General features: G+C 50.8%; 1 protein-coding gene across 1 annotated transcript; it reads left to right on the top strand.

The window, feature by feature from the left end:
• Positions 1 to 3,287: 3,287 nt before the first annotated feature.
• SDC4 (syndecan 4) lies at positions 3,288 to 22,164 on the top strand. Its single transcript, XM_005489995.4, has 5 exons — positions 3,288 to 3,444; positions 16,952 to 17,093; positions 17,962 to 18,014; positions 18,240 to 18,423; positions 19,708 to 22,164. Exons 1-5 carry the CDS (start codon positions 3,370 to 3,372, stop codon positions 19,857 to 19,859), a joined length of 606 nt encoding a protein of 201 aa, XP_005490052.2. The 5' UTR covers positions 3,288 to 3,369; the 3' UTR covers positions 19,860 to 22,164.
• The last annotated feature ends 2,796 nt before the right edge of the window (positions 22,165 to 24,960 follow it).

Here is a 24,960-nt window from a genome sequence, read left to right on the forward strand (position 1 = left end):
GTATTTTACCAGCTGGTGTACAAAGGGTGGTGCTGTCTGGATGACCTTTGCTGGAGATCATTTCCCTCCTGACTGGAAGGTAGCAGTTGTGCTAAGGTCACCTTTGCTAAAGGGACAGCAAGGCTAAGAGCACATATTTCCAGAATAATTTGTCATTAAGTGGCTCAAACCATGGGATGAGAGTTTTCAGTCACTCTTCTTCCTCCACCCATGTGGTGTGCGGGTGTGTTTTTCCAAAGAATCCACTGAATGGACTTTGGAATTTTTAAAACCCTACTTAACGTTTCTTCTCGCTTGAGAATCCTGCTCCAAGCTCTTTCTAAAAATTTGCCTGTAGGAACTGTGCTGAGCTTGGCTGGAGAATCTCTTTTCCTGAATTTATTAAACAGAATTTATGATCAAGTTGTTTAAAGGGCCTTGTGTGTGGTCTTCTCAAGATTATCTAGATTATTTCTTTTTATTTCTATTATTATGATTTATTTATATTATTTCTATTATTATTTATTTTTATTTATCTCTAGATTATTTCTTGATGTGCCATGTAGAAGTGAGATTCCCTTCAGCCTCCAAATGTGTTGTATTTGGACACTCCATTTCACTTCCAGCAAGTTTGTGTTGTGTTGGTAACTGACAGCTGTTTATTTTGATTTTCAACATGAGGGTTAGGTAATTCTTCACTAGGTTGGGAACAGTGATGACCAGCCTGTGTTATTTCTCTGCCAGCTGTAATTTTTATGTGGAGAATGCAACTGACACACCTTGAATGTGAGAATTCATTGCCCAGAACAAATGTGTTTCTCGACATGCATTTCATTTTTCTTCTGCTTCTCTCCTTTGGGGTGAAGTTTCAGGAAAGGACATTTCAGTGGAGCATTTTTGCTCTCTGGGCCCATTTGTCCTGTTGCTCTCTCAGAGTGTCACATACATACGGATTTTCTGCATTATTCCAGAGAGGAGAATGTCAGCATCTTGAAAGGAAACACTTGAAGGGTAAAATGAAGGCAGCTGTTTTATGGCCATGAGTTTAGAATCATATGATGACTTTTATGACTGCATTTCCTCTTATTCTCTTGAGATACAGGCACAGAATGTTTCTATATATGTGAGGAAGGGAGGTGGATCTACGCAATGCACGTTAACAATGTCATCAGTAAAGTTACAGGAATTTGTTCTCAAGGCTGACAAGTACATTAGGCTTTAGTTTAATTTTCTCTTCTGTTTCCAGAAGCCCAAGATCAGTTTTCCTGAAGGATTGTGCACACAGATGTGAGATGGATGGACAATGTGTGTGGTCCCCAGGCCAGGCAGACTGACTCCACTCCATCCTATCACAGCAGAACTTCCCTGGGAGGGAAAACACTGTCCTGTGCCATGCAAGGGGATTTTTGGGTGGAAGGGGTATGTGTTGAGGGTATGATTACCAGGAGCTTGGCATATTGTGCTGGTTTGGAGAGGAAGTTAACAGGTGAGTGAGTAATATTTGTAGCCACAATACAGAAAGCTGGTTTTGAAAGCATCTTTGTGGTAGCTGCTTTAGCTGGAAGGGCGTGTAGAGAGGTCATGGCCACATGCACACAAATACAGGTGGCATTTAGAGGGTTCAGGGGCACAGAGTACTTCTGGCCACCTTGTGCTGCTGAGGCTGTCTCCTGTCTGGCAGATGTCACGGTAAGGACCTCTCTTTGCACATTTGACCCAATCTGTGTGCTCTTGTTCCTCACCATCCACTGCTCCCCACCTCTGCCGAGTGCCCAGACCTGGATATTTATGAGAGCTGGGCTCCCTGGCTGCAGCAGCAGTGATTTTTATCAGTTCCTCTGTGTGACGAAGTGAGGGTAATAAGGAAGGGTAGCAACCCAGCCCATAGCACAGACCCCTCCCTGATGGCCTTGGATGCTGAGGTGAACTACAGGGTTAGTGACACACGGCTGTCCTGAGCGCAGCAGGTCAGCAAACTCCCCCACAGCCTGTTCAGGTTGGCTCTACCATTACCCACATGTGTGCTGTCTTCACATCTTTACTTTTCTGAGCCCTGAGCAGCGCCCCTTGTCACTTCATATTGTGCCGACAGGTTCTGCAGCCAGCTCAGCACGGATCCCTCCTGCCAGTGGCCATGTGCCTGGGCACAGTGCTAGTAAACACTGAGGACACCAATGGATCTCAGCTCACAGCCTCTGCAGCTGTGTATTCCCAAAGGAACAGGCACTTGGAAAAGCTGCTTCACCATAGGGATCTTTTTGGTTGGAGGTGGGACAGGGGGAACGCTACAAGTTCTCTCAGGTAGTGCTGGAGAGGGCTGAGAATCAGACCAAGAGGCGTTGGCATACCTGGCAGGTGGGACCATGGCACATATGCTTTGCAATGCATTGCTTCTCTGTTAAGAAAATATTTTATTCTCTACAAACCAGAGAAAACCCACTGGAAACTCAAGTGAAAATTTGATGTGGCTGCAGCATGAGCACGGGGCTGTAGTGTTATGGTGTTTCAGGTGCCCCTCGGGTTAAGGGGCTGAAATAGAGATTGTCAAGCAAGTTTTTATGGTCAGGCAAAGTTATTCATGTGAGAAGAGAAACGGAAATAGTTGAACTGCGCCGTTGGGTTTTCCGCCTCCTTTATCAGTGCGGGTTTTTGCGCTTGCCGCTTACTTAGAAGACTGAGGGAGCGGTTTCGTGTTCCATCTCCGAGTGATGCAACCGCGGCGGCGACACGCTGCCAGGGACAGGGCTTTCTGTAAATGTGACATCGTCACTTGTGGAATGCTGCAAAAGCGGATGCTGGGTGCCCGCTCCCCCCACTTTCTCTTTCCTCCTCCTTGCCCCCGCTTTCCCTTCCCTTTTTTCATTTCCCCCTAATTTTTCACTTCTTCCCCCTCTTTCGCTTTCCGTCTCTCTTTTCACTTCTCCCTTCCCTTTCCCATCTTTTTCCTCCTTTCGTTTTCTCCTGACCTCTTTCTCCTTTTTCCCCCTTTCCATCCCTTTTCCTCTCTCTTTCTCCCGGTCGCTGCTTTTTCCTTTCTCCCCTTTCCCTTTCTCCTTTGCCCTCGCTCCCCATAACGCAGTGACGGTGGTCGCGGGCATTGCGGGGGTCCTTCCGTGCACAGCGGGGGCCGGGGCCGGGTTTCTCCATGTCCCCCGGTGTCGGTGTGGGGCAGTTCGTAGCCCCGGTGCGGGGCAGGTCGCACCCCCGGTGTCGGTGTGGGGCAGGTCGCAGCCCCGGTGTCGGAGCGGGGCATTCCCGGCAGACCGCAGGCACCGCCCCGCTCCGCCCCGCGCTCAGCCGTCCCTATAAAGGCCGTGGCGGCAGCAGGGCGCGTCCCGAGCCCGCTCCGCTCGGTGTCGCCGCTGTCGCTCCGTGTGTCCCAGCCCAGCCATGCCGCTGCCCCGTGTTCCCCTGTGCGCCGCGCTGCTGCTCGGCCTCCTCCTGCAAGCCGTCGCCGCCGAGTCGGTGAGTCCGGCCGGGCCCTGAGGGACGGGGGGAAAGGGGAGGGTCTGTCCCGGCAGCGAAGGGCTCCCGGTGCCCTGAGGGGTGGGTGACATGCGGGTCTGGGGCCTCGCTCGCTGGCAGCCCGAGAGCCGGTGCCACCGGTGCCCCTGGGGCGGTCTGCCCTTCTCCCGGGAGAGGGAAGGGTGAGCGAAGTACGGCCATGGGGCCGTTCCCGTTCTTTCTCCGGTTCCCTTGGCTCGGGCGCTGCTTCCTCCGGCAGATGCCGAGACAGCGCCGCGCCGGGCCGGCCGTGCCCGGTGGGTGCCCCCGCGCTGTCCCCGCTCGGCCGTGCCCGGTGGGTGCCCCGTTGTCTCCGTGCCCGGTGGGTGCCCCCGCGCTATCCCCGCTCGGCCGTGCCCGGTGCCCCGCGGCTGTGCCGCCTCTCACGTATCCCGCTCTGCCCCGCTCAGGGTGCTGGGATTGCAGCACTGGAGGGCACCCGGCTACCTGGTGGAAATGAGCCGCTCTCCATTACAGTTTTAATCTTCAACTTCTGGTCGTGTTAAATCCTGTAATTCTTATTTTCTTGTGCGTGTGGATGCGTTACAGTACCTGGATAGGCTTTCCAGCCTTACCTGAGTTTGGTGGTACTGGTACCTGATGTTTTTTTCTGTCTATCAAACCTTCCTCGCATCCACATGGGAGTGAAAAGCGATGCATTACCGTGGAGGGTTTCAAAATCTCTTAAACGTACAAAGAGGTGAAGCATTTGGATGTTCTTTAATCCGGCACATGTGGGGTCTCCGTGGTGAATCAGAGGTCTGGGCATTCTGGCCTCCCTGCTGTTTGTTTGTTTTCGTGTGTGACCATCTTGCTGATAGTGCAATCAGGGCGGATTCCTCTGGTAGTGTGAAAGAGCTGCTGAGATTAAGGTAACTGCAGGAGATCAGGGATTCCCAAAGTAGATTTAATCATCCACATTGGTTTGTTTTGGATTGATGGCTGGGTGGGCCGATCAGAACTGATAAGGCTTTGCTGCTTTCTTGTAGGGACACAGGGCTGGGGGGTTGCTGATTGTAGGGCAGGAATCTCCCACAGAGAGCATCTGTAGTAATTGTCAGCCACTCTCTAAAACCAAGCAGCCCAAATCCACTTTACTCTAATCTGGTGTGTTTATCCCGGCCATTAAGCACGTGAATCGGTCGTTTGGGAACTGGCCCAAACTAGTAGGGCAAACCTTTGGGGCAGACAGCATCTGGAAGTTGCACTGACCATGTTTGGTATGAAATGCAACTTGATGTCCCTGGGGACTGGACTGGTCTGCGAGCATCGGGTTTCTGCAAAGACAACAAATTTTGCGCAGATGTGGTCTGTAAATACTTTTATAGAGTTTACGTGGAATATTTATCCGTGTGTTTTAAGCTACCTAAGATTGAGTGTATGCTTGAGAAGTAACACTGGCCTACTATAAAGCCTAATCCAAACAAATTGTTTGGGTAACAGGGGAGGAGACAAGGATGACACACGGTTTGGGAGAGTTCTGCTGGCACTCCTCCCATATTTTTTTTTTTTAATAGCACTGCCAAAACGTGCAGGGCTGCACAGCATGTGGCTCTTGGTTTTTCTGTGCGGGCAGGGTGAGGACAGGTAGCTGTTTCTTAACAAGATGGGGATTGTATTTCTTGTGCTTATGTAAGAGCATGGACGTTGAGAGTGAATCGGTGCTTGAATATTTCCCCACGCCTGTACAAACAAAAGTGCCTTGGCTCTTTTCCCCTTGAGCAGCTTTCTGGTGTAAATGGGATTTCTCCGTGTGAAGCAATCCTGGATGTGTAAGAGGGTGGGGGAGTATGACTGAAGTGCCTCAGTGTGACGTGGGAGCCTAGGCTGTGTGTGGGTGGGTTGTGTTACAACAGCCCCGCAGCTTTGTGTGAGAACATCGCCTTCTTCCCCTGGTGCCTGATGTCCCCAGGTGGTCCCCAGCCCTCTCTGCCTGAGTGTCTTGGAAAGCAGAGGATGCGTGGGCAGGATGCTCCCCTCTGTGCTGTGCAGGGATGGGCTTCCTGCAGAAGATGCTTGAGGGGGGATGCACACAAAGTCACCAATGCATCCAAGATGTGGGATCGGTGGAGTTAATAAAGGATGTGAGGTCTGCCTTGCTGGGGCAGAGTGGTTGAGCTTTCCCTGTGCATTTGGCCTCCAGCAGTGCCCCTGGCAGCACAGGAGGGGAGCAGGGGGTGTTCCCCCTTGGTGAGGGTGTTCCCTCTGCTGCAGGCTTGGGCTCTGCTCAGTTTCCTGGGCTGCAGAAGGGTCCAGCAGGGCTGGAGCAGTGCTAGTGGGCTGCAGGCTTGCTGCAGTTGTCCTACTTTAGTGCCTTGAACTCTGCAGAAAAAGTCTTCGTGCAGCACCACATCGTGTTTATGTGTCCTCAGCAGTGCAGAGGAGCACAAATCCAACCCAGAAGCTGCTGGCGGGGGATTGCTCAGGGAGAGGTGGGGGAGGCTTCGTGCTGTTTGTGGGCTCTGTTTGCTGGTTTAAAGCAATCATGCTCAGAGGCCTCCTGATTGGCAAAGCTGGTGTCTTGTTGATGATAGCTGTGTTTGGAAAGTAGTGCAGCATTATTAATGTTAAAACCGGTTTGGCTTGTCCTGCTGCCATTGATCCCCGAGGCCTGTTCTTTCTGCTCTTTGCCCAGTTTCTCATCTGTCCCTCCCAATCAAATCAAGACATTGCTATCTGCGTGTTTTACTTTATTTTACCTTTACTTGCCATGCTCACATTTAGAGTAAATTTCTGCTCTGCTTCAGTCTCCCTAAAACACAGAGCAGCAAAATGACAGAGTCTGAAGCAATGTCCCTCAGCCCCGAAGGGGAAGGAGCTCATGACTTCTGGAAGTCAAACCTATAGTTGTTGGGATGAAATGACTGTAATGTGTAGGAAAAAACCAGCTCCTTTGGCACCCTGTACTTTCTTGAGCTGCATGCACAAATCCTGGGGTGGGGTGGGACCATGCAGGGCTGCTCGGTCCCTGCACTGCTGAGCACCTTGGATGTGGGGTTCCCATGGGTAGGAACAGTCACCCTGCAGCACTTGGGGCACAGTGAGGGGAACAGCACTGCTGCCCAGCTCTCATCTGTCCCCCTGCTGCCAGCTCCCATGCTGCAGAGTGCTTTCCTGTGCTTCAGAGCTTTCCCGAACTTCTTACGCAAGAGGCGAATTGGCGCTGAACTTGGTGCTTTTCCGAGTTGTGATAGCTGAGGCTCATTCACCCTGGGAAGTAAAGGTTGTCAGCCAACCTGATTGCTCTCTTTCCTGCCCCTCTGGTTGCTCTCTGCCGAGGCACTTTGAGATCCTGCTTCCAGTCCAGCAACAGGGAAGATGTTTTTCCTATGTGTCTTCCCCTCTTCCTTCCCTTCCAAGCCTCTCCTAATGGCTGTACTATTGCCTTGAGCTGTTTGAATGGCTTGGGGAGGCCATTTGCTCTCAAATGCCTGAACTGGAGCCTAATGTGACCTTGCCATGATTTTCCTGTAGTGCCATAGTGCCTTTTCAAAATGTGTGTATCCCACTTCCACCGCAAGCTGGAAGCTGCTAACCTGACTTTCCCATTGATGCTGATGGGGTGGGGCACACTGGCTTGCTGCTCAGCATGCAGGCTTCAGCACAGCTCCTACAGCTACTTTTCCTTCCCTTTTGACTCCTACAGCTACTTTTCCACCCTTTAGGTGCTGCTAAATGCTCTGTTAGAAATATCCTGCTTGCTTGAATCCCCTTGACTATAAGTTACCCCTAAGTTGTGCTGTATTTTGTAAGTTGTTTTTCCTCAAATGAATGGATTGATGGACTTAGGTTTAAAGCCTTTATTTTTGATTAGTGATGGTATCTGTACCTGTAAGGGTGGCATGGTAGCTGTGGTTCCACAGTCTGCCATGTAAATTACTTGGGTTGACTTGTAAGATGACTTGATGAAGTTATCATGGCTCTGTGATCCTGCAGAGCTCCCCAGCTATCGCTTGGGCCAGACTAAACTCAACATCCATCCTTCAAAACACTTCCTAGCTCTTGAGTTCGCATTTATCCTCTTGAGCCTGCTCTTAGGTCTTGCAGCTGCATTCTCCCCCTGTGCTCAGTACATCCTGTTCCTTTATGCCCTGTAACAACAGCCGGGCTGTGCTGCTTTCGCAGCCTCAGAGGAGAAGCTGATGCAGTTGAAGCACTACAGAGCCGAGGGGACGAGCCCTGCACACGCCTGACCTCGGGGCTGCTGCTGAGGAGCATGTGTGGCTGTTTGTTTGAGACTCGCTGGAATGCAAATGCTCCAGATTAAGGATTCAAATGATTTGCACTAGAATGAGACTCTTGTGATGAGACCGGGCTTGGTGGCTCTGAATAGACAGGGCAGCCTAGTTAAAGAGTTTCACTTCTAATAAGCCTCTGCTCCGAGGGTCTGTAAAAGATCCTACCCTAATGAGCAGTTAGGGCTGTGCTGCTGGGTTGGTTCGGACTTAGTTTTTTGTATTTAAGCATGTGCCTGAATGTTTGTCCCGTAAATGCTGCTGGTCTGAGGAGCAGCTCTGCTGCCCTGACTTGCAGCAGTCATGCTCTGACTCAGGTTTCTGGCACTTGGCTTGGCATCCCGGCTCCTGGGGACACTGCTGTCACCTGTGAGTAACGGCCCTGGCCCCTTACCCAAAGCAGTGACTCAGACTTCTGAGCAGAGGTGGATCTCTTCTTCTGGGGCTGGAAAAGGGGTTGACAGGCAAAACTGGTGCTGCTGCTTGGCACCCGGTCTGTGCTGCCCTTGGCACCGAGCTGCTGCCTCCTGTTTAATCTGGTTGTGGCTTTGGTGGGCAGAAAAGCTGTCGGGCTCTGCCGTGTGACTGCTGCCAGCAGCTGAGTTGGGTTGGCAAGGACAGAGCAGAAAATGGCCCTGTCTTGAGGAGCTGTAACTTGCTCTGGCAGTGCAGTGGTTCCTTCATTTTCAGGTAGCTACTGTTGGAAGCAAGAGCTGCAGGGGAGACAGGGAAGCAGCAGTATAATCTGAAATGACTGAAAGCATTCAAAGCGAGCTAAAGGAGTGTAAAGTCTCAAAAGAGGGGGTTAAATACTTAATCCTGAATCTGGAGAAAATGTCAGCGTAGGAGGGGAAAGCATGCAATACATAGCTGTGTCCCTCTCAGTTTCTGAAGGCTGGCTGACTTGCAAAGTGTGCTTCTTGTAAAAGTCTTTATTTTTGCTGGAAGTATGCACTCTTGTCAGTTTTAGCCTTAAATCCTTTGAGGCTGAGACTCTGCTTGTGAAATGCCAAGAGGCTCTTGTTAGACAAATTATTGGGACAACTTAAAAATCAAAGCAGTTAATTAAAATCTCAGGGAGACACTCCTTGGGGCAGGAAGGAGACTGGGAAGACCCATAGCACTGTTACCCAAGCAGCTGGGCTTATGTCAACCAAAACCACGGCTGCTCCTTGCTTAAGTAAATCCTGTTCTGTCAGGGAAAGCAAAGCCTTCCATGGGAAGGATTTCTCTCTTGATGTTGCTCTGCCTTAGCTGCTGAAGGGAAAAAGGTATCTTCACCATTGCTCCTCTAAAACTGTGCTGCTGTCCAGCTTGTATACAAAGAGATGTGGCCTTGCCCCACTTACCTTGCTGTGAGGCTAACCCTGCCTCCTGCCCTTTAGCTGCTGCCACAGTTGAACTAGAGCAATGAAAAGCAGTGGTAATGTGTATTAATGACTGTGAAAGTGCTCGGATTGCACTGAAGTGGCCTGCACAGCACAGTAGCCAGAAATCTCTGTGCAGAAGGCAGAGTGACTGAGATGAGTGTGGCTGGGAGGAGGGCACCAGGTGTGCTGCTGTGCTGGCCTGGAGAGGAGTGGGACCTGAGGTGGAGGGACAGATCCTGCCTGCTGTGGTGCTAGGAGAGTGGTAGAAGCCGCTTTAATGGGCTAATGCCCTGCTTTAAAAGCAGAGAAGCTCCTACTCTCCTCCAAATGGAAATACAGCCCCTTACTGATGTCAGGAGCTTTTGCTTGGAAGATTCTGTTCCCCAGCGAGGTAAATATTTATTGCAATTCCTCAGTGTGCAGCGGAGCAGAGTCTGGAGCCAGGATCTTGCAGGAGACTGTTTATGTGCGGGCTGTTCTTGGCGCTAATTCCGAATTTCCTGAGGCTGAGGACGAGGAGCAGGTCCTGCGTGTTGGTTGCTCCCAGACTCGCTCGTCCAGCCCGGCGTGGCTCTGCAGGGGAAGGAGTGACCAAAACAACGCCTGGGTCCCTCTGCTGTGCCTCTGTGGGTGCACAGATGTGGTCAGCGAGGGCTGGAGAGCTGCTGCTGGTTGCTCAGCCCATGCTCAGAGAGGAAGGAACCTGACAGGGAGTTCAGAGCCCTCCGAGGGAGGAAAATGCTTCTGGAAGTGACAGGTTTCCTGAAGTGCAGCTGTATTATCCCCAACAGCACGTGCTGTGTCTGCTGCCCTCTGGGCCCAAGCCAAGCCAGAAGCAGGCAATGTCTTTGTGAAGGAACAAACCAAAAAATCCCTGCCGAGCCCCGTGCACTGAAAGCCCAGCCTGTGGTGCTGAAGCTAGCCAGGAAAATCCCTGCTGGTGAAATGTTTGTTTGTATAAATGCTCACACGGGTATGGCTGATAGCGTAGCAGTGTCTCGAGTGCTTTGTGCCGATAACTTCCCCTGCTGCTGCTGCTCTTTGCTGGCACCTCTGCTTTGAAATAGCATAACTGTGCTGCTGGCAGAGCTCAACAGCCTGGGCCAAGCCTGAATCTTTGGGCTACTACTTCTGATTAGATTAAAGTGGATGGTGGGAGGGGAAGCATTTGTAGGGTGCAGCGTTGGGAATCGTGGCTGTACAAACAAGCTGAGATTAGCTGCATGGTGAGCTAGGGAGGAAGGGCACCCTTTGAAGTTGGGTGTCTGCCTGGCTGAGTTTTGCTAAGGCTCTGGCATGGGGAAACAGAAATATCCCAAAAGTGCACGTCAGAGATGTCTTGCAGAGTGGAAATTCTGCTTGTGTGCGTGTTCGGGGAAGCTTTGGGGTGTAGCTAGATTCTAGGAAAGGGCACTGAGGGCAGGCTTCTTCCTGGCATGCGGGGGAAGTGGGACATGTGAGATATCCCAAGTTTGAAGTGTCAGCATGAAAAGCCATCCTTGATGGAAAAGCTGCTTTGCTGGGGCATTTATATCCTTTTTTTCTTCCACAGACAAGGATGCAATTGAAAGATTTATTCTAGACTAGGGCAACTCAGAGTGAGTTGTGAGCTGGAAAAACCGAATTCCTTGTTTTAAGCTTGAACAGAATTTTTCCAGCTTATCTGAGCTCTGGACAGCGAAGCATATGAACTACTTATGATTAGGTTTGTAAATACCATAAAAAAAATATAATCTCTTTATGAACTAGGTGTGTATCATGGCCTGTGACCGGGAGAACCCTTCAGGGGCGTGAAATGTCTGTCACAGTTGTTTTCCTCTTGAGTCACATGAGAGCTCCTGCTTTTTCCTCCTATAGTTTTCCTCCAAGATTTCTTCATTTTGCTTCAGGGCAAGTGATGAAGACACAATCAAACTTTCTTTTTCTTCCAAACTTTGTTCATTTTTCTTCAGGGCAAGTGATGGACACACAGCCAAACTTTCTTCTTCCTCCAAACTTTCTTCATTTGCTTCAGGGCAAGTGATGAAGACACAGCCATCTGCAACTGCCTGCTGAGCTTTATTTCCCTGAGCTGGAGTGGGGAGCAGTCATCTCCTTCCCACTCGGGCTCTGGAGCTGGGAACTGAGTGTTTAGAGCAGCTCTTTTGCCACCATTGCAGTAAACATATCCCAGCATGTGCCTGTCTGGCAAAGGACTCAATCTTTATGGCTTTGCTCTTGGCTGATAATCAGGCAAAAGCAGTTAAAGAAGAGTTCATTCCTTTTTAATCTCTCTGTCCTCCTGCTCCTGCAGCGTGGTGTGGGCTGGAGGCAGCAGGCTGTGTGTCAGCAGCAGCAGCTCAAAGGTGGCTGAGGTTTGACTTTGTGAGTGCAAGGAGCCTATTTTGAGCAGGCAGGGGCTGGGAGGGTTCAGCCCTGCTGCAGGGGACAGGAGTGGCCCTGGGAGCCCGGGATTACTGTCACTGTCACGGGGATTATGGCTCGGCTGCCACATGAGCCCTGAGAGCTGCTCGTGGCCACAGGGCTTAAAGAATCACCCAGGGACTGACCAAGGGGGGAGAGGGATAGGGCTGGGATGGGGCTGGATGTGCCTTCTGCACGTGGGCTGTGCAGGGTGAGCACACTGGGAGGTGCAGACCTGCTTGGACAGGCACTGGGCTCACCTGGAACAAGGGGTGCTCGAAGGAGCCCAGCAGTTCCCCAGCCTGTGCTGCTTCTGCTGTCTTATTAAGCAAAACCCTTTTTTTGCTATTGAGAGCAATTAAAAAAAGTTCTTATCCCCTCTTTGGTGAGAGGCACAGACTGTGCAGTAGCCCTGGGGTGTTCTCCACTCTGATTTCACCTTTCCTCAGTGCTGTGGGTTTGCCTTTCTGGGTCATTCTGGTGGGAGTGCTGTCAGAGGACATGGGCAAGGCTGGCCCTGCTGTAGGGCTGCCTGGGAAGTGTGGAGCAAAGGTGGTATTTAACTATGTCTGGAAGCCTGAGGTGATCCTGTCATGCAACTAAATGCAAACATAGCCTGGATGGGAGCTGTGTAACTTTTGTCCCTTGGCACAAAGGCCAGTGCAGGCCGTGTGTGCTGCAAGTTTTGTGGGACAGACTGACCAGGAATGGGTGGTAAAATGATGCCTCCAGGCATGGTTACAAGCAGCTGGCACAAGTGGATTTTTTTATTATTTTACTGTGGCTGGTGTGTTTAGGGAGTTAGGTGTGACTTCAGTTGAAATGTTGATATTTGCTTTGCTCTCAGGACTAAAATGGCTTCTGGGTGTTTATTTTCTTCTCCCTTACGTGGAGCTGAAGCATGAAGGGAGTGAAGGGTATTTTGTGGGGTAACACAGACCCTTCCCTTACCTGTCTGGAAGGAGCTGCCTCTGCTGGAAGCTCATGTCACTTCTAATAAGGTTTTTTAATGCTTATTCAGATGGGAAGATAGAGCAGTCTTTGCCTGTTGTCACTGCACTCCTCCCTGCTGTGGAGATCAGCTCTGTTTGGGTGTTTTACCCCAATTTGAGCTGCCCTGTTCCCAGTGCTGTGTGGCTCCTCTGCTTTTGGGGGAGCAGATGTTGGGGCATCAAGGGGGTGAGCTCACTCCTACCCCCTGCTCTTTCACATGCTTGGTGTGATCTTTAAAACCTTCCTGCTTTGTGGGCTCCTGCAAGAGCTGCGTGGAAGTGTGGAAATCCCCTCTCTTGGGCTCTGTGGTTTGCAGGGCTCTGCATCCTTGCAGCTGCTGGTGTTGTCCAGGAGCCCTTCCTGGCTATGCTGAAAGCTGTGTGTTGTGGTGACACCTGTCTGTGACAGCACAGGGACTGGGGAGAATATTTTATTTTGTGGATATTTTATTTTGTGTTTTGCTGCTTGCTGCAGTGAGATGAGGTGATGATCCGTACCCTGACCCTGAGTGCAGAGCCTGAGAAGCCCTGGGAACACCTTGCACCCACCTGTCCCTGCAGGGCACACAGGGTTAACAGGTCTGTGCCTCTGCCACCCCCCAGGCTGGCCCAGCTCCATGTGCCTTTGTCTAGGAAAGGTTGACTTTCACCTTGTTCCTGTTTACTCCCAGGTTTATGTACACAGTGCTGGGAAGGGAGGCCAGGAGCGAGCCGTCTCCATGCCAAAATTATAAACTTGATAAAGGGCTCTGTGCACTGTGAGTACCCTGCAGGTCTGATTCCCTGTGCAGCTTGCTGGCTGTGACCCTTCAAAGGAGCTTTTAATAAACTGTGTTTGATCAGAGGCAAGGGACAGCTGTAAAAGCCAGTTCCATGTTTGGAAAACTTTGTCTCTGCCCCAAAACACCATTTGGGTTTTTTCAAAAGGGTTTGCAAAGGCTATGGTGAGGACATGGAGGCTGGGGCAGGTGAACTGCCTGGGTTTGTTATTTCCCAGGACTTGCCAGAGGCTGGGGAAATTCACACATTGCACAGAAACTTTGCTCACTGCCTCAATAAATAGCTGATTTTGTTTTGAGAAGAGGTAAGTGCTGTTCTGGGGCTGCAAGGGAAAACCCCAGGAGCACGAAATGGGGTGGGATAGGTTAGGGATGGAGCACAGCAGGGCTGCCTGGGCTCACTGTGCCTCCACTGAGCAAAGAGTGTCTGCCTTCATCCACTAGTGCAGCCTGTCTCAAACATCAGCCCTCTGTGCCCAGCTTTTCCAGGAATGGCACTCACAGTTCACGTGCCTGACGTGCTGGCTGTCTGGCAGGGAATAAACTCTTATTTATTTATTTATTTTTGCCACTGGCAGGCAGGAAAAGCTTCAGCTGTTTAATCTCCCTTCGTGCTTACTGGGGACAAAGCTGCTTAACGTGAGGAAGAAATCCTTGAACTGGACTCCTGCAGGGAAGGTTGATTCCTGTACAGACCCCTCCTGGAGAGGAGCACATTGGTTGTAGGACTGCAGTTCAGCTGCCAGGGTGAGGTGGGGCTGTGCAGCCCCCCAGGCTCTCTCCCCAGAGATTGGGAGAGCCTGGGGGGCTGCACAGGCTGGATTCCAGTGCAGGGCAGCAGGTGGGGAAGGCAGGCTCAGAGCTGGGCTGTAGGAGGTGTTCAGCTGGATGTGCCAGGGGTGACTTGGCAAGGGCTGACCATCCTCTTGTGGCCACTTTGGAGCTTTTCCCTCTTGGCAAGGGCTGACCATCCTCTTGTGGCCACTTTGGAGCTTTTCCCACATCCTGCAAGCCAGAGGATGTACAGGCACCTTCTGTGGTGCCTGTGCACCAGGCAGCAGAGCTGCAGGGAGTACTGTGTGCTCTTGTGAAAGGATGTGCTTCTTTAAACAACCCTCCAGGGAGCTCTTATGTGGCACTTGGGAAGGCCCAGAGCTGTGAGGGTGCCTGTGTGTGCCCTCTCACAGGTGTGTATGTGAGGAATGTGCCTGCCCCAGCCCTGCACTGCACTGTTAACCCTTCCCAGCCTGCCGTGCCCCAGCTCCCAGGCAGGGCTGCTTCCTAGAAGGACCTGCCTTTAAACCTGGAGAGTAATTGTGCAGGTGCCCAGCAGCCCTTGGACTTCCCTGTTGGATGAACCTGTCATGTGAGGCCACTGCCCACAAGAAAAGTTTCCTGTATGGTTTGAGGAGTTCTTGGCGGCCTCCAGGAACTTCCCCATCCTTGCTCAAGAGGATGATGAAGAATGAGCTCAGGGAACGCTCCCATTTAATCTTATTTATGCTTGTGAGTCAGTAATTTCCTTGTTATGTGCCCTGCTGGTAAACACTGTCTGTGCTGATTTAAATAGGGGTTTTTGATAGGCAGCCCACAGTGTGCACTAATCGCTGTGGCTGTGTGCCACTACTCAGCTCATGGCTGGGCTGATCTGATAAGGCCACTGGGCTGTCCAGCCACCCCAGGGCTTAAACCTGGCTTTTCTTGAGCTGCCCTTGTTGGACATTGCTGGCTGTGACTCATGGTGAAGTACAGGGTGAGCTGGCACTGGGGTGTGGCTGTGCACAGCTCTTGCCAACACCAATCTGTGCCTGGTGCAGGGCTTTTGGGATCTGCAGCAGATGTGCTCCCCAGCCCCAGGAATGGAGTTCTTCCTGCCCCTCCATGAAGTGGCCAGAAGCTGCCCTGGGAGCAGTTACTGCCTGCTGGCAGCAGCTTCCACTGCAGGGCTGGCTGAGGCTGGGTTTCACATATCTTGAAATTAATTTGCCTTGGAGCAAGTGATCCATAACGGCAGGAATGCCTGATTCCAGGCTGGGAGAGGATTCCTTCCAAGCTGCCTTTGCTCCCAGCCCCCTTCCCAGCACCTAGTGCCAGGCTTGGCATAGCAGGGAGAGAGGGTCTGGCCTCAGCACTGCATGCCCTCTGGGCTGTTCATCTGCTTGTCCTGTAGAGGGGTTGCTGGGGAAACCAAAAAGGCCTCAATAAGCAAGGAAAAGCACATCCAGTGCTGCTGCTGGTGCAAGCTGAGAAACATCTTGTGCTTGTTTGTGGCCAGCCCTGTGTGCCAGTGGGCAGGGGGATGGGGCTGGGCCTGTGGGCCGGGGGATGGGGCTGGAATCAGGGCTGGGGGCAGGGGGATGGGGCTGGAATCAGGGCTGTGGGCAGAGGAAGCTGACACATGGCTCCTGGCTGATTGTTTGCCTTGGTTAGGGATCAATAGCGGATGTCATTCATCACCTCTGGGCTGTGGGATGGGCCACACCTGGCCAGGTGAACAGGGGGGTGACCCCAGGGCTCTGTGGTGCTGCCATCCAGCTCTGAGTGTCCCCAGCAGTCCCTGATCATCCTCACTCCAGTGAGGCTGTAGCCTGGAAACCTTGCATTGAGAAAAACCCTCATGGAATGTTCTTCTGGCTGGACAAAACCTTTGTCAAGGCTCCCCAAGCTGTCCTGTGAGGCCAGCACAGAAGAATGTTGTCAGCTTAGCCCCCAGCTAAGGGACCTGTCCATCTGCATTGTGCCTCTGGCCTGGGGCAAGGGGCTGAGCCCCCTCCTTGGGGATGATTTCATGGCTCTGGAAGCATCTGCAGTCTGTGGGGTGGTGTTGAGCAACCCCAGAGCTCATACCTGTGGCACCCTCACTGGCCTGGCCCCAGGGCTCTGGGGTGAGGAGAAATACTTCTGGGGAGTTGCATAACTTTGGTGAGGGCAGGAGATTGGGGCTTGTGGCTCCTCGAAGGTCCAAGTGCAAATGAGCTCTGGTGTGCAAATTGCCCTTGTGGGCAAACAGCTGATATCTGGGAGGCTCTCCAGCTTTCCTGCTGTGGCTGCACTCCTTGGGCCTTTGGATCCTGGAGACGTTTTATGGGTTTGTTTGTTTACATGCTTTTAAAGAAGGTGATGCAGGGGAGGCTCTTCCTTCAGGCAAGTCATTATTGATAGCAGTGCTCTTGAACTCGGCCTGTATTGCACTGCAGTTCAGCTGAACTCACAGAGCTGATAAAATAGCCTTGTTCTCCTATAAAGAGTGAGGAATTGCTTTGGCATGGAGCTGTGGTGCTATGCAAAAAACTGCCCTACACCCATCAGGCTTTTCTCCTGGGAATTACAATTCCCTCCTAACTCTCCCTTATCACAAGCTGAAGGTACTGCTGTTCCAGATGCTTTGCCACAAGCTCCTGACCAAGATCCTGTTGTGATATTTTCACCCTGTGTGTTTGGGTGAACCTCTTCAATGTGTAGCCCTCAGGAAATTCCCCTCCCAGCCTGGCTCTCACTTCTGTTCTCAGAAATTCTAGGGAAATTCAGCTGATAAAGATAGTACTTTTGGTGGAGAGGAAATTCAGCATTTAATGGGTTTTTTTTCTGGTGGAAATTATATGCTCAGGCTCTGAACCTTCTGTAAAATGCTTCTGGAGAGTTGTTTCATATTTAACATGTGTTTAACAAGTCTCTATCCCCATTTACAGGTGAGGGAAACTGAAACCATGGATGCTGGATGGCTGGACTACCCTGCCTCTGGGGACCTGCCAGATGATGAAGACATTGGTGAATTCAGGCCTCACTTAACCTCTGATGGGTTAGATATAGATGAGACATCTGGGTCAGGAGGTGAGTGTGGAAGTGGATCTCCCTCAGCAGCTGCTGTGGAATTTCTTTCAGCACCAGCCCTTGAGTGATGGGCTAAATCACAGCCAGAGCTGCAGAGAAAGCACAGTGTCAGGTGGAGATGAAAACTGTGACTCCAGTCACTTGGATGAGAACAGTGAGAGTTGTGGTGCTGTGATGTTGAATCACTCAGGGAGGACAGATGGAGTCCAGCCAAGCTTGTCTTGCTGCAAGTGAAAAAGCCTTGTGCTGGCTGGATCTTTTTCCTGTTGAACTCCAAAGAACTGCTGAGAAACTTTAAAAAAAAATAATCTATTGTTGAGGCCGTGTTAAAAGGCTTAAAGTTAATGTCTCAGTTGAGGCCAAACAAGGTAAAGAAGTAACTGGTGTTCAAGTGAACTCTCTGTGACATGCAAAGCTCCCTGCCCAAACCAGTTTCTGTAGCTCTGTGTCCCTTTATGTGAACATTTGTTCTCTAAAAGCAAAAGAACAAATGCTGCAATCGGTGCCTGGCGTGTCTGGGCAGATCTGGAGGTTTGGTGGAGGATCCTGTAGGGGTGGTGGTGGGAGCAGTGCCCTCCATTGGCATTACCTTGGGGGCTGTGGCAGACCTGCTCTGCAGGGCCAATGGGTCCAGCCTCAGATCCCTCCCTCTGGAGAGGTGTTGGCTTCAAGATTTCACCTCGTGATCTTGTGCAATCCAAGCCATTCAGGGATCAATAGTGCTAGGAGATAAGGGGGAATTGTAGAGGACAAGAGTCCTAATATGTGCAGTTGCTGGTATTGCAGGAAGTGTCTGAATCTTGTAAAAACAGCATGTAATGAGGCAAAATCTTGAGAGCCCTTTCTATTTTTTTTGCCCCTTCTGCAGACTACCCAGACTCTAAAGACGGCTTGTATCTGACCACCATGGATACCCCTCTGGTAGGTATTTAAGCAGCATGTAGCTCCTCTGGTGTCTGTGAAACCTTCTGAGCACCCTCCTGCCCTGCAGGACGTGGCATCAAGACAAATCCACCTGCATGAGCAGGCACAGAGTGTTTGTAATGTACTGAGCAAACTTTGCATTCCCTGCACACCCTCCTGGTTTCAGCTGTGGGCAGGCTGGGTGCTGCTTGCTGATGGGTGTGGTTTGTCTGTGTTCTCTAGATATCTGACAACTATATCCCTGGAGATACTGGCAGAAAGATAGAAGGTGAGAAGGAAAACACAATGGTGGACAATGAAATCATTCCAGACAAAGCTGTACCTCTGGAGGAGAACCTGTCCAACAAGATCTCCATGGCAAGCACAGCCAACAGCAGCATCTTTGAGAGAACAGAAGTCCTTACAGGTAATACTCCACCTTGAACTGGTAAATCATTAATAATGAAAATCAGAATGGCTTCTGTTGTTCTCTGTTTCTCTGGGGAGCAGCTCCCTGGGGAATGAGTTGCTTTACCATGAGTGGCTGCCTGCAGCAGGGTGGCTCTGCCTCCCAGAGCCTGCTGCTGCCTTTGCTGGGTTAAACAGCTCATTTTTGAGCCTGCCAGCTGACTGTTGGCTTGACTCATGTGGCAGCTGCTCTGCACCCAGGTACTGCCTCTACAAGAGGTGTCTGTGGCCATAAAGCAGTGACATCAGTTTCATATCAAGCACAGGCATTTTCCTTCCAACCTCTGCCCAAGTTCTGCCTTTCTGAGCTGTACCAGAGCCAAGCAGCCCCTCTAAGGGGTTCCGGCTGTAGGAATCTGAGTAGCAATGTCCAGAGCAAAACCAAGTGAGTGCCTTCCCATCAGTGAGTGGGACAGGTGTGTCCCCAGCACATTGCTGCTTCAGGCACTTTCCCTGATGTCCCAAGTACAAACCCAGACCCTTTGTGCTGGTCTGCAGCCATCATCCCAGTCAGAGAGGAGATGGGAAGAGTGGATTGCAAAACCATTTAGCAAAGAAGCTGATTAAGTGCAAGCAATAGGTGTCACAACAAGGAATAAACTTCAGTGACTGTGGCCATGCTTGGTGTGAGGAGAGAGGAAATCTTGGTGGTGTTTTGCAGGTTTGTGGGTTTTGGCTGTTGAGGTTTTCTGATTTTTTTTTTTTCCTTTTTTTGAGGGAAGTGGTGTTGGTAATTGGGTGTTGATGAATTGAAGTATAGAGTCCCCAGGGTGTGCTCACACAGGTTGCTAACAAAGCATTCAGATTGGGTGCTGTACCATTTTTCTGTGGGTTGTGATGGGGCTTTTTTTTTTGTTTGTCTGTTGGGTTTTTTTTGTTTGTTTGTTTTTGTTTGTTTTTTTTTTGTTGGGTTTTTTTTGGTGGGTATTTTTGTGGTCTTTTTGAGGTTTTTTTTTGTTTGTTTTTTGGGGGGTTGGTTTTTTTCTTTTTGTTCTGTCTCTATACAGGGAGAACATCTTTTGTCAACATTTCTTTTTTGGACTGAACTGGAAGATTATCTCAAACTGGTTAATGTGGGACATGTGATTATTCTGTGGCTGGACTGGGAGCCATCCTGGCCTTTCCCAGTCACATCTGCTGTTGCTGACAGTGCCAGCACACGGACACTGTCTGAGGCTGCTGCTCTTGGAGCACTGGTGGTTTGGGGTTGTCCAAGGCTCATTCCTGTCTCTTCCCTCCCCAGCTCTCATTGCAGGAGGAGCAGTGGGTCTCCTGTTTGCCATCTTCCTGATCCTGCTCTTGGTCTACCGCATGAAGAAAAAGGACGAGGGCAGTTATGACCTGGGCAAGAAACCCATCTACAAGAAGGCCCCCACAAATGAGTTCTATGCCTAAAGCTCAGCAGCACCTTGTGCCCATCAAGGGACAAGCAGACTGTACTGAAACACTGTGCCCTCAGATGAGATGTGCTGAACAAATGCTTTTTTTTTTTTTTTTTCCTATTTTTTTTGGATTGAATTTCAAAGTGACTTTGAGAAAAAACAAACTTCCTTCGTGACCCTTCCCATCCCACTCAGCTAACAAGGGCCCAATGAAATACAAAGAGTCTGAAAAAAAAAACCTCAGTGTATTTTTTTTTCCATAAGTTAGCGTAAAAAGAGTAAAGATGCCAAATTTTCTGCTTGGTTTTATAGAGGGTATATAAACACAAACCAGACTGTATGGAAGCAAACACCATGTGTTTGCATCCTGCGTGCTGTCCTGGGATTGGCTGCTTCCATAGAAGATGGCTTATTTTTTTTTTTATATATAAATCTTGCTACTAGATGTCTTGCAGCAGGCTGTTGATGTGAAGCATTTTTGTGGAGAACTATTTATGAATCTCTTACACTACAGATAATGTTGCCTTATCAGGGAGTAAAAGGCCCAAGAGGGCTCCATATCCCTGAATGCCATAAAGGGCCTATGGGAATGTCTTCCCCAGGAGATTTCTGTCTTTTCCTGTTGGCCCCAGGCAAGGGTCATTGAAATCAGGACAGCCAGTTGTGTTTGGCTATGGCAACACCCTTTCCTTGCCTTCAGTCTCTTACCTTTTTTTAAGGATGGCTTGTAGGATTTTTTTACATAACAAAATTTTAAAGAAAATAGCCTAATGTTTATATAAAGTTTGTAGAAATTGTTTTGAAATAATAAAAAAATAATCTACTTTTTTAATTTCCTCAGATTTATTTTTTCAATCCCTTTGTGTTTCCTTTGGCCAGGCATTTCTCTGGAGATGCTGTTTTATATGATTCCTATTCTGAACTGAAGCAGAGTTAGCTACAGAGTGTTACAGGTTTCTTCTAGTTCTACAGCAGCTACTATAGAGGGTAAAGATATTTATGGTTTTCTCATAACTTTTCTAGGATTTTTTAAAATAAAATAGAATTATTTATAGTTTCTCAAATGGCTGCTTTCTCATTTGGTAACTTTTATCCTTTTTATGTAAAACACTAATATAATGAGTCTCTGTGAAAACTATTTAAGCTTTATTCTGTGAATTTCAATTACAAATTCAAGGCAATAACTTCTGTATGCAAAGTTGGATGCATAAATATGATTGAAGTAGGGAAAAGACAGGAGTAATCCTAGGCTGTAATATATTTCAATCAGTCCTATAGAGCTATATATTATATATTTTACTGAGATATATACAGATGAGAATGAAAAGGCTGGAGTTAATTCTTCAGCAGCCTTATGGTGTGGTGTGTAAAAGGCTTTTTGATCTTGTTTGTGCTGCTGTTTGTCCAATGTCTTGTGTGGAGCACCAGGGGCTTGGGAAGGAGCCTGGGGCATCCATGGCTGTGTCCAGATGTGCTGGGCTGGATGCACAGAGCCAGAGCAGAGATCCCCACCTTGAGCTACCCTTGGGAGCTTGCAGGATGGAGGTGACAACTTTCTGTCCCCTGTGGTGCTGTGCCAAGCCCTGCCTCAGGGCAGGCTGCATCTGAGCTCTGCATCTCCCACAGGGGCAGGCTCTGAGCTCCCCTGCTCTGGATCTCTAACATCCCCTGTTTAACCTCCCCTGAGGGTGGGAGCAGCCCCCAGTGTCCCAGAGCAGAGGGTGATGTGTGCCTGGTGCCAGGAAGGTGTTACAGAACCATGAGCAAGCTGGGTCCTCCTGCATCTCCCAGTCTGACGTGGTGTGAGACAAAAATCTGTGTGTGGCTCCCCAAAGTGAGCACCTGAGCAGGCAGCACTGAGCCAGGCAGTTGCAAAGGCTGGTTGGAAATCTTCATGGCTCCTGAAAGCTCCTTCCTGAGGCTTTGCTGTGGGCTTGAGGCCAAATCCAGAGAGGAGATAGAATAAAATGTGTCCCCTTGTCAGGGTGAGGCAGGAATGTGTGTTGAGACATCAGGGCAGAGGAGAGATCCTCCTCTGGGTGACTCAGTCCCAGTATGAGTGTTTTTGGGAAACTGGGGGCTCTGGGAGGCTCTCAAAGCTGCACAGAGTTCACAGGAGGCTGGAAAGGAGAGGGAGGGCTGTACTGCCTGTGGACAGCACTGCCAGGCAGGCAGGAGCTGTGGCTGCTTCTCGGGATATTCACATTCTCTTGTGTAATTGCTCTTGGGGATTTTCCACTGTTACTGGTTTTGTTGTTTTTTTGTTTTTTTGTTTGTTTTTTTTTCCCCTCAAATAAATGGTACTTTCTAAAACTGGCTTTTTGGACTGTTTCTGATCTGAAATTACTTTTGGGAGCCGGATAACTGGGAGCTAAATGTTTGTGTAACTGCTTGGTTACTGAAGGGGGAGGCAGGCTGGGACCCGGCCTGCAGCTCAAAGGGGCTTTGTCAGCAGCTCCTGAGCTGCCTCCAGTGCTCAGCCATGCAGGATTCCCAGAGCAGCAGCAGCCCTGGGCCTCTGGAGCTGCTCAGGTGAAGCAGGCACAGCACAGTGCCATGGCCTGAGTGTCCTGCTCCTGATCAGTTTTGCGATGGCACTTGGAGAATGCTGTCCCCTTGTGATCAGGAGGGGCAGAGGGAGGTAGAAATCACATCCCCTGTGCCTGTCCCCTGAAATAAAAGCAATGCACTGGGTGTTTTGCTTAATCAAGTTTCAAGCCAGCCCTGTTTAACCAATGCAGGGTGCAGAGCTGATCAGCTGCTCTGGGAGCAAGTCCACAGTGATTTCATGTTGTTTGGGATTAAACAGCTGCACTGCCAGGCAGGAGGAATCTGCTAGCAGTTCATGCAAGCTCCCCTGCTCTGTCAGCTTGGTTCTTTCAGTGGATAGGGCTCACCTCTCCCCTGGCAGGTGGGAGAGCAGGGGCTGCTCACTGGGAACAGTGCTGAGGCTCCTCACAAGTGCTGCATTTAAATGGATTATCATCCTCGAGAAAATCTAATTCCCTTCTCCCTGGTGGGAATTCCTGCTTCAGGTGCTTTGGATTAGCACGGACAGAGGAAACAAATTGGGACTGGCACACAGGGTGAGGGAGCAGCACGTGCTCCTCTGCTCCTTGCTGCCTGCCCTGTGCCAGGTGTGCTCTCAGGTGCTCTCAGAGTCTCCTGCAGTGCCAAGAAAAGCAGAGCCCTGTGCTCCCAGGGCCCTGCAGTGCCCATGGGAGCTGCTGTTTGTCAGCACATGGCTGATGTACCCTGCCAGCTCCGTGTTCTCCTGCCTCTGACAGCTTCTTGGAAGTGCTGCTGCTTGGAACAACCTGCGTTTGTCACTTTTTGTTGTTTTTTTAATTTAGCTTTTCCCTTTCTTTCTCTCCTGGGCTTCGTCTCTTGGTTTGCAAGAATGCTGTGTACTTTCCAAAACTGCCCTCGCTCTGCGTAGAAGTGCCTTGTTTTTGCAAAGCAATCTGGACGGGCAGCCTGCAAATCCCCAGAGCACAGAGCTGGCTGCCTGCCTGTCCTTGCAGAGCCCCAGCTCCTGAGATGGATTTGTCACCATTCCCTCCATCTGCCTTCCTGCCCTTCCAGCCAGCCTGCCTGTACCTGGTTGTGTGCTGAGAGGCACCAGCACTGTGACAATTCCTGGTCTTCATCTCTGACCTCACAGGTGGCACTTTTGGGTTTTTCTTAGTGCTGGTCTGATTTCAAAACCAAAAGGCTGAGGATCTTTATCTGTCTTAAAAATAGCTGGAACCCTCCCAGGTACTGATGTGATTGAGCATCCAGGGAAGGTCTGTCATTCCCAAGTGTTCCCTGAATGAGGGACATGGAGGAGCTGGAAAATGAGGTAAAACCTTGCTGACCTTTATGGCTTCCAGGGGGTTTTGAGGTGATGTTTGTGGGTTTTTGGGTCCCTTGTTTTGCAGTGTGAGCTGAGGCACTGGGCTGTGTGCCAAAGGTGCCAAAATGGCTCACAGCAGTGATGTGCTGGTGATTGTGTCTGTCCCCAACATCTGGAACCTGCAGAGTCTGGGAGGGCACAATTCCTGCACCCTGGAGCTGTGGTGTTTGCCATGAGCATCCCATGACCCTCCCCAGCCCCCTGGATGCTGAGCCAGGTGCTCAGCTGGGCTCCCTGTGGCAGGACACCGTGACATCCCCTGGCCCCCCGATATCCCGGTTCCTCCCCATCATCTTGACTACTCCAGTTATCCCGGTTCTGCTCCCCCTGCCCCATTATCCCTGTTTCCCCCCTTTATCCGCCTCCCCTCATTATCCTTGTCTCCCCCGTTATCCCTGTCCCCCGGTTATCCCGGTTCCCCCGTTATCCCGGTTCCCCCGTTATCCCCGTTCCCCCCGTTATCCCTGTCCCTCCTCGTTATCCTGGTTCCCCCATTATCCCGGTTCCCCCCGTTATCCCGGATCTCCCCGTTATCGCAGCTTTCCCCGTTATCCCGGTTCTCCCCCGTTATCCCGTCCCGCTCCCCGCGTGTCTGCTGCCGCCTCCTGGGCACGCCCGGTACTGCAGGGCCCCGCTACCCCCGGCTCTGCCCCGCTCCCGGGGGCTCCCAAAGCCAAGGGCACCTTTCGGGGGCTTCCCCCTGGCTCTCACTGCCAAGGGCACCTTTAGGGGCCGTCCCTGCTGGTTACAGACTGCCCGACCTGCCCCGCTGTGAGTGGGGATTCTGCGATCTCAGTAATGGCAGTGAATCCTGCTGGATGCAGGAGTTTGTCCTTTCCTGTTTTCTTTTTTCCCCTTTCCTCCCTTCTTCCCCCCCTTCCCCCCCCACTCTGCCTTCCCCCCTGCCCCATTCCGCCCATGGGGTTGGCCATGGGCAGGGATGGATACAAGTCCCATGGATGTCCCCATGGATGTCCCCATGGATTTCCCTTTATGCCCCCATGGATGTCCCCATGATGTCCCCATGGCTCTGTGAAGGTCCTGGGTGCTGGGGGTGTCCCCAGCGCCAAAGGCACCGCCTGACCTGCGGGCCCTGCCCCTGCTGCCACAGTGTCTCCCTGCCAGCCCTGGGTAGGGCGGTGCCTTGGGGCATTTTGCCCAGTATTGGAGGGAAAAGACCTGGTTTATGCTCCCAGGCTGGTTATTTTGGGGAAGT

This window comes from Zonotrichia albicollis, chromosome 17 (assembly GCF_047830755.1).
Source record: "Zonotrichia albicollis isolate bZonAlb1 chromosome 17, bZonAlb1.hap1, whole genome shotgun sequence".
Classification (NCBI taxonomy): Eukaryota; Metazoa; Chordata; class Aves; order Passeriformes; family Passerellidae; genus Zonotrichia; species Zonotrichia albicollis.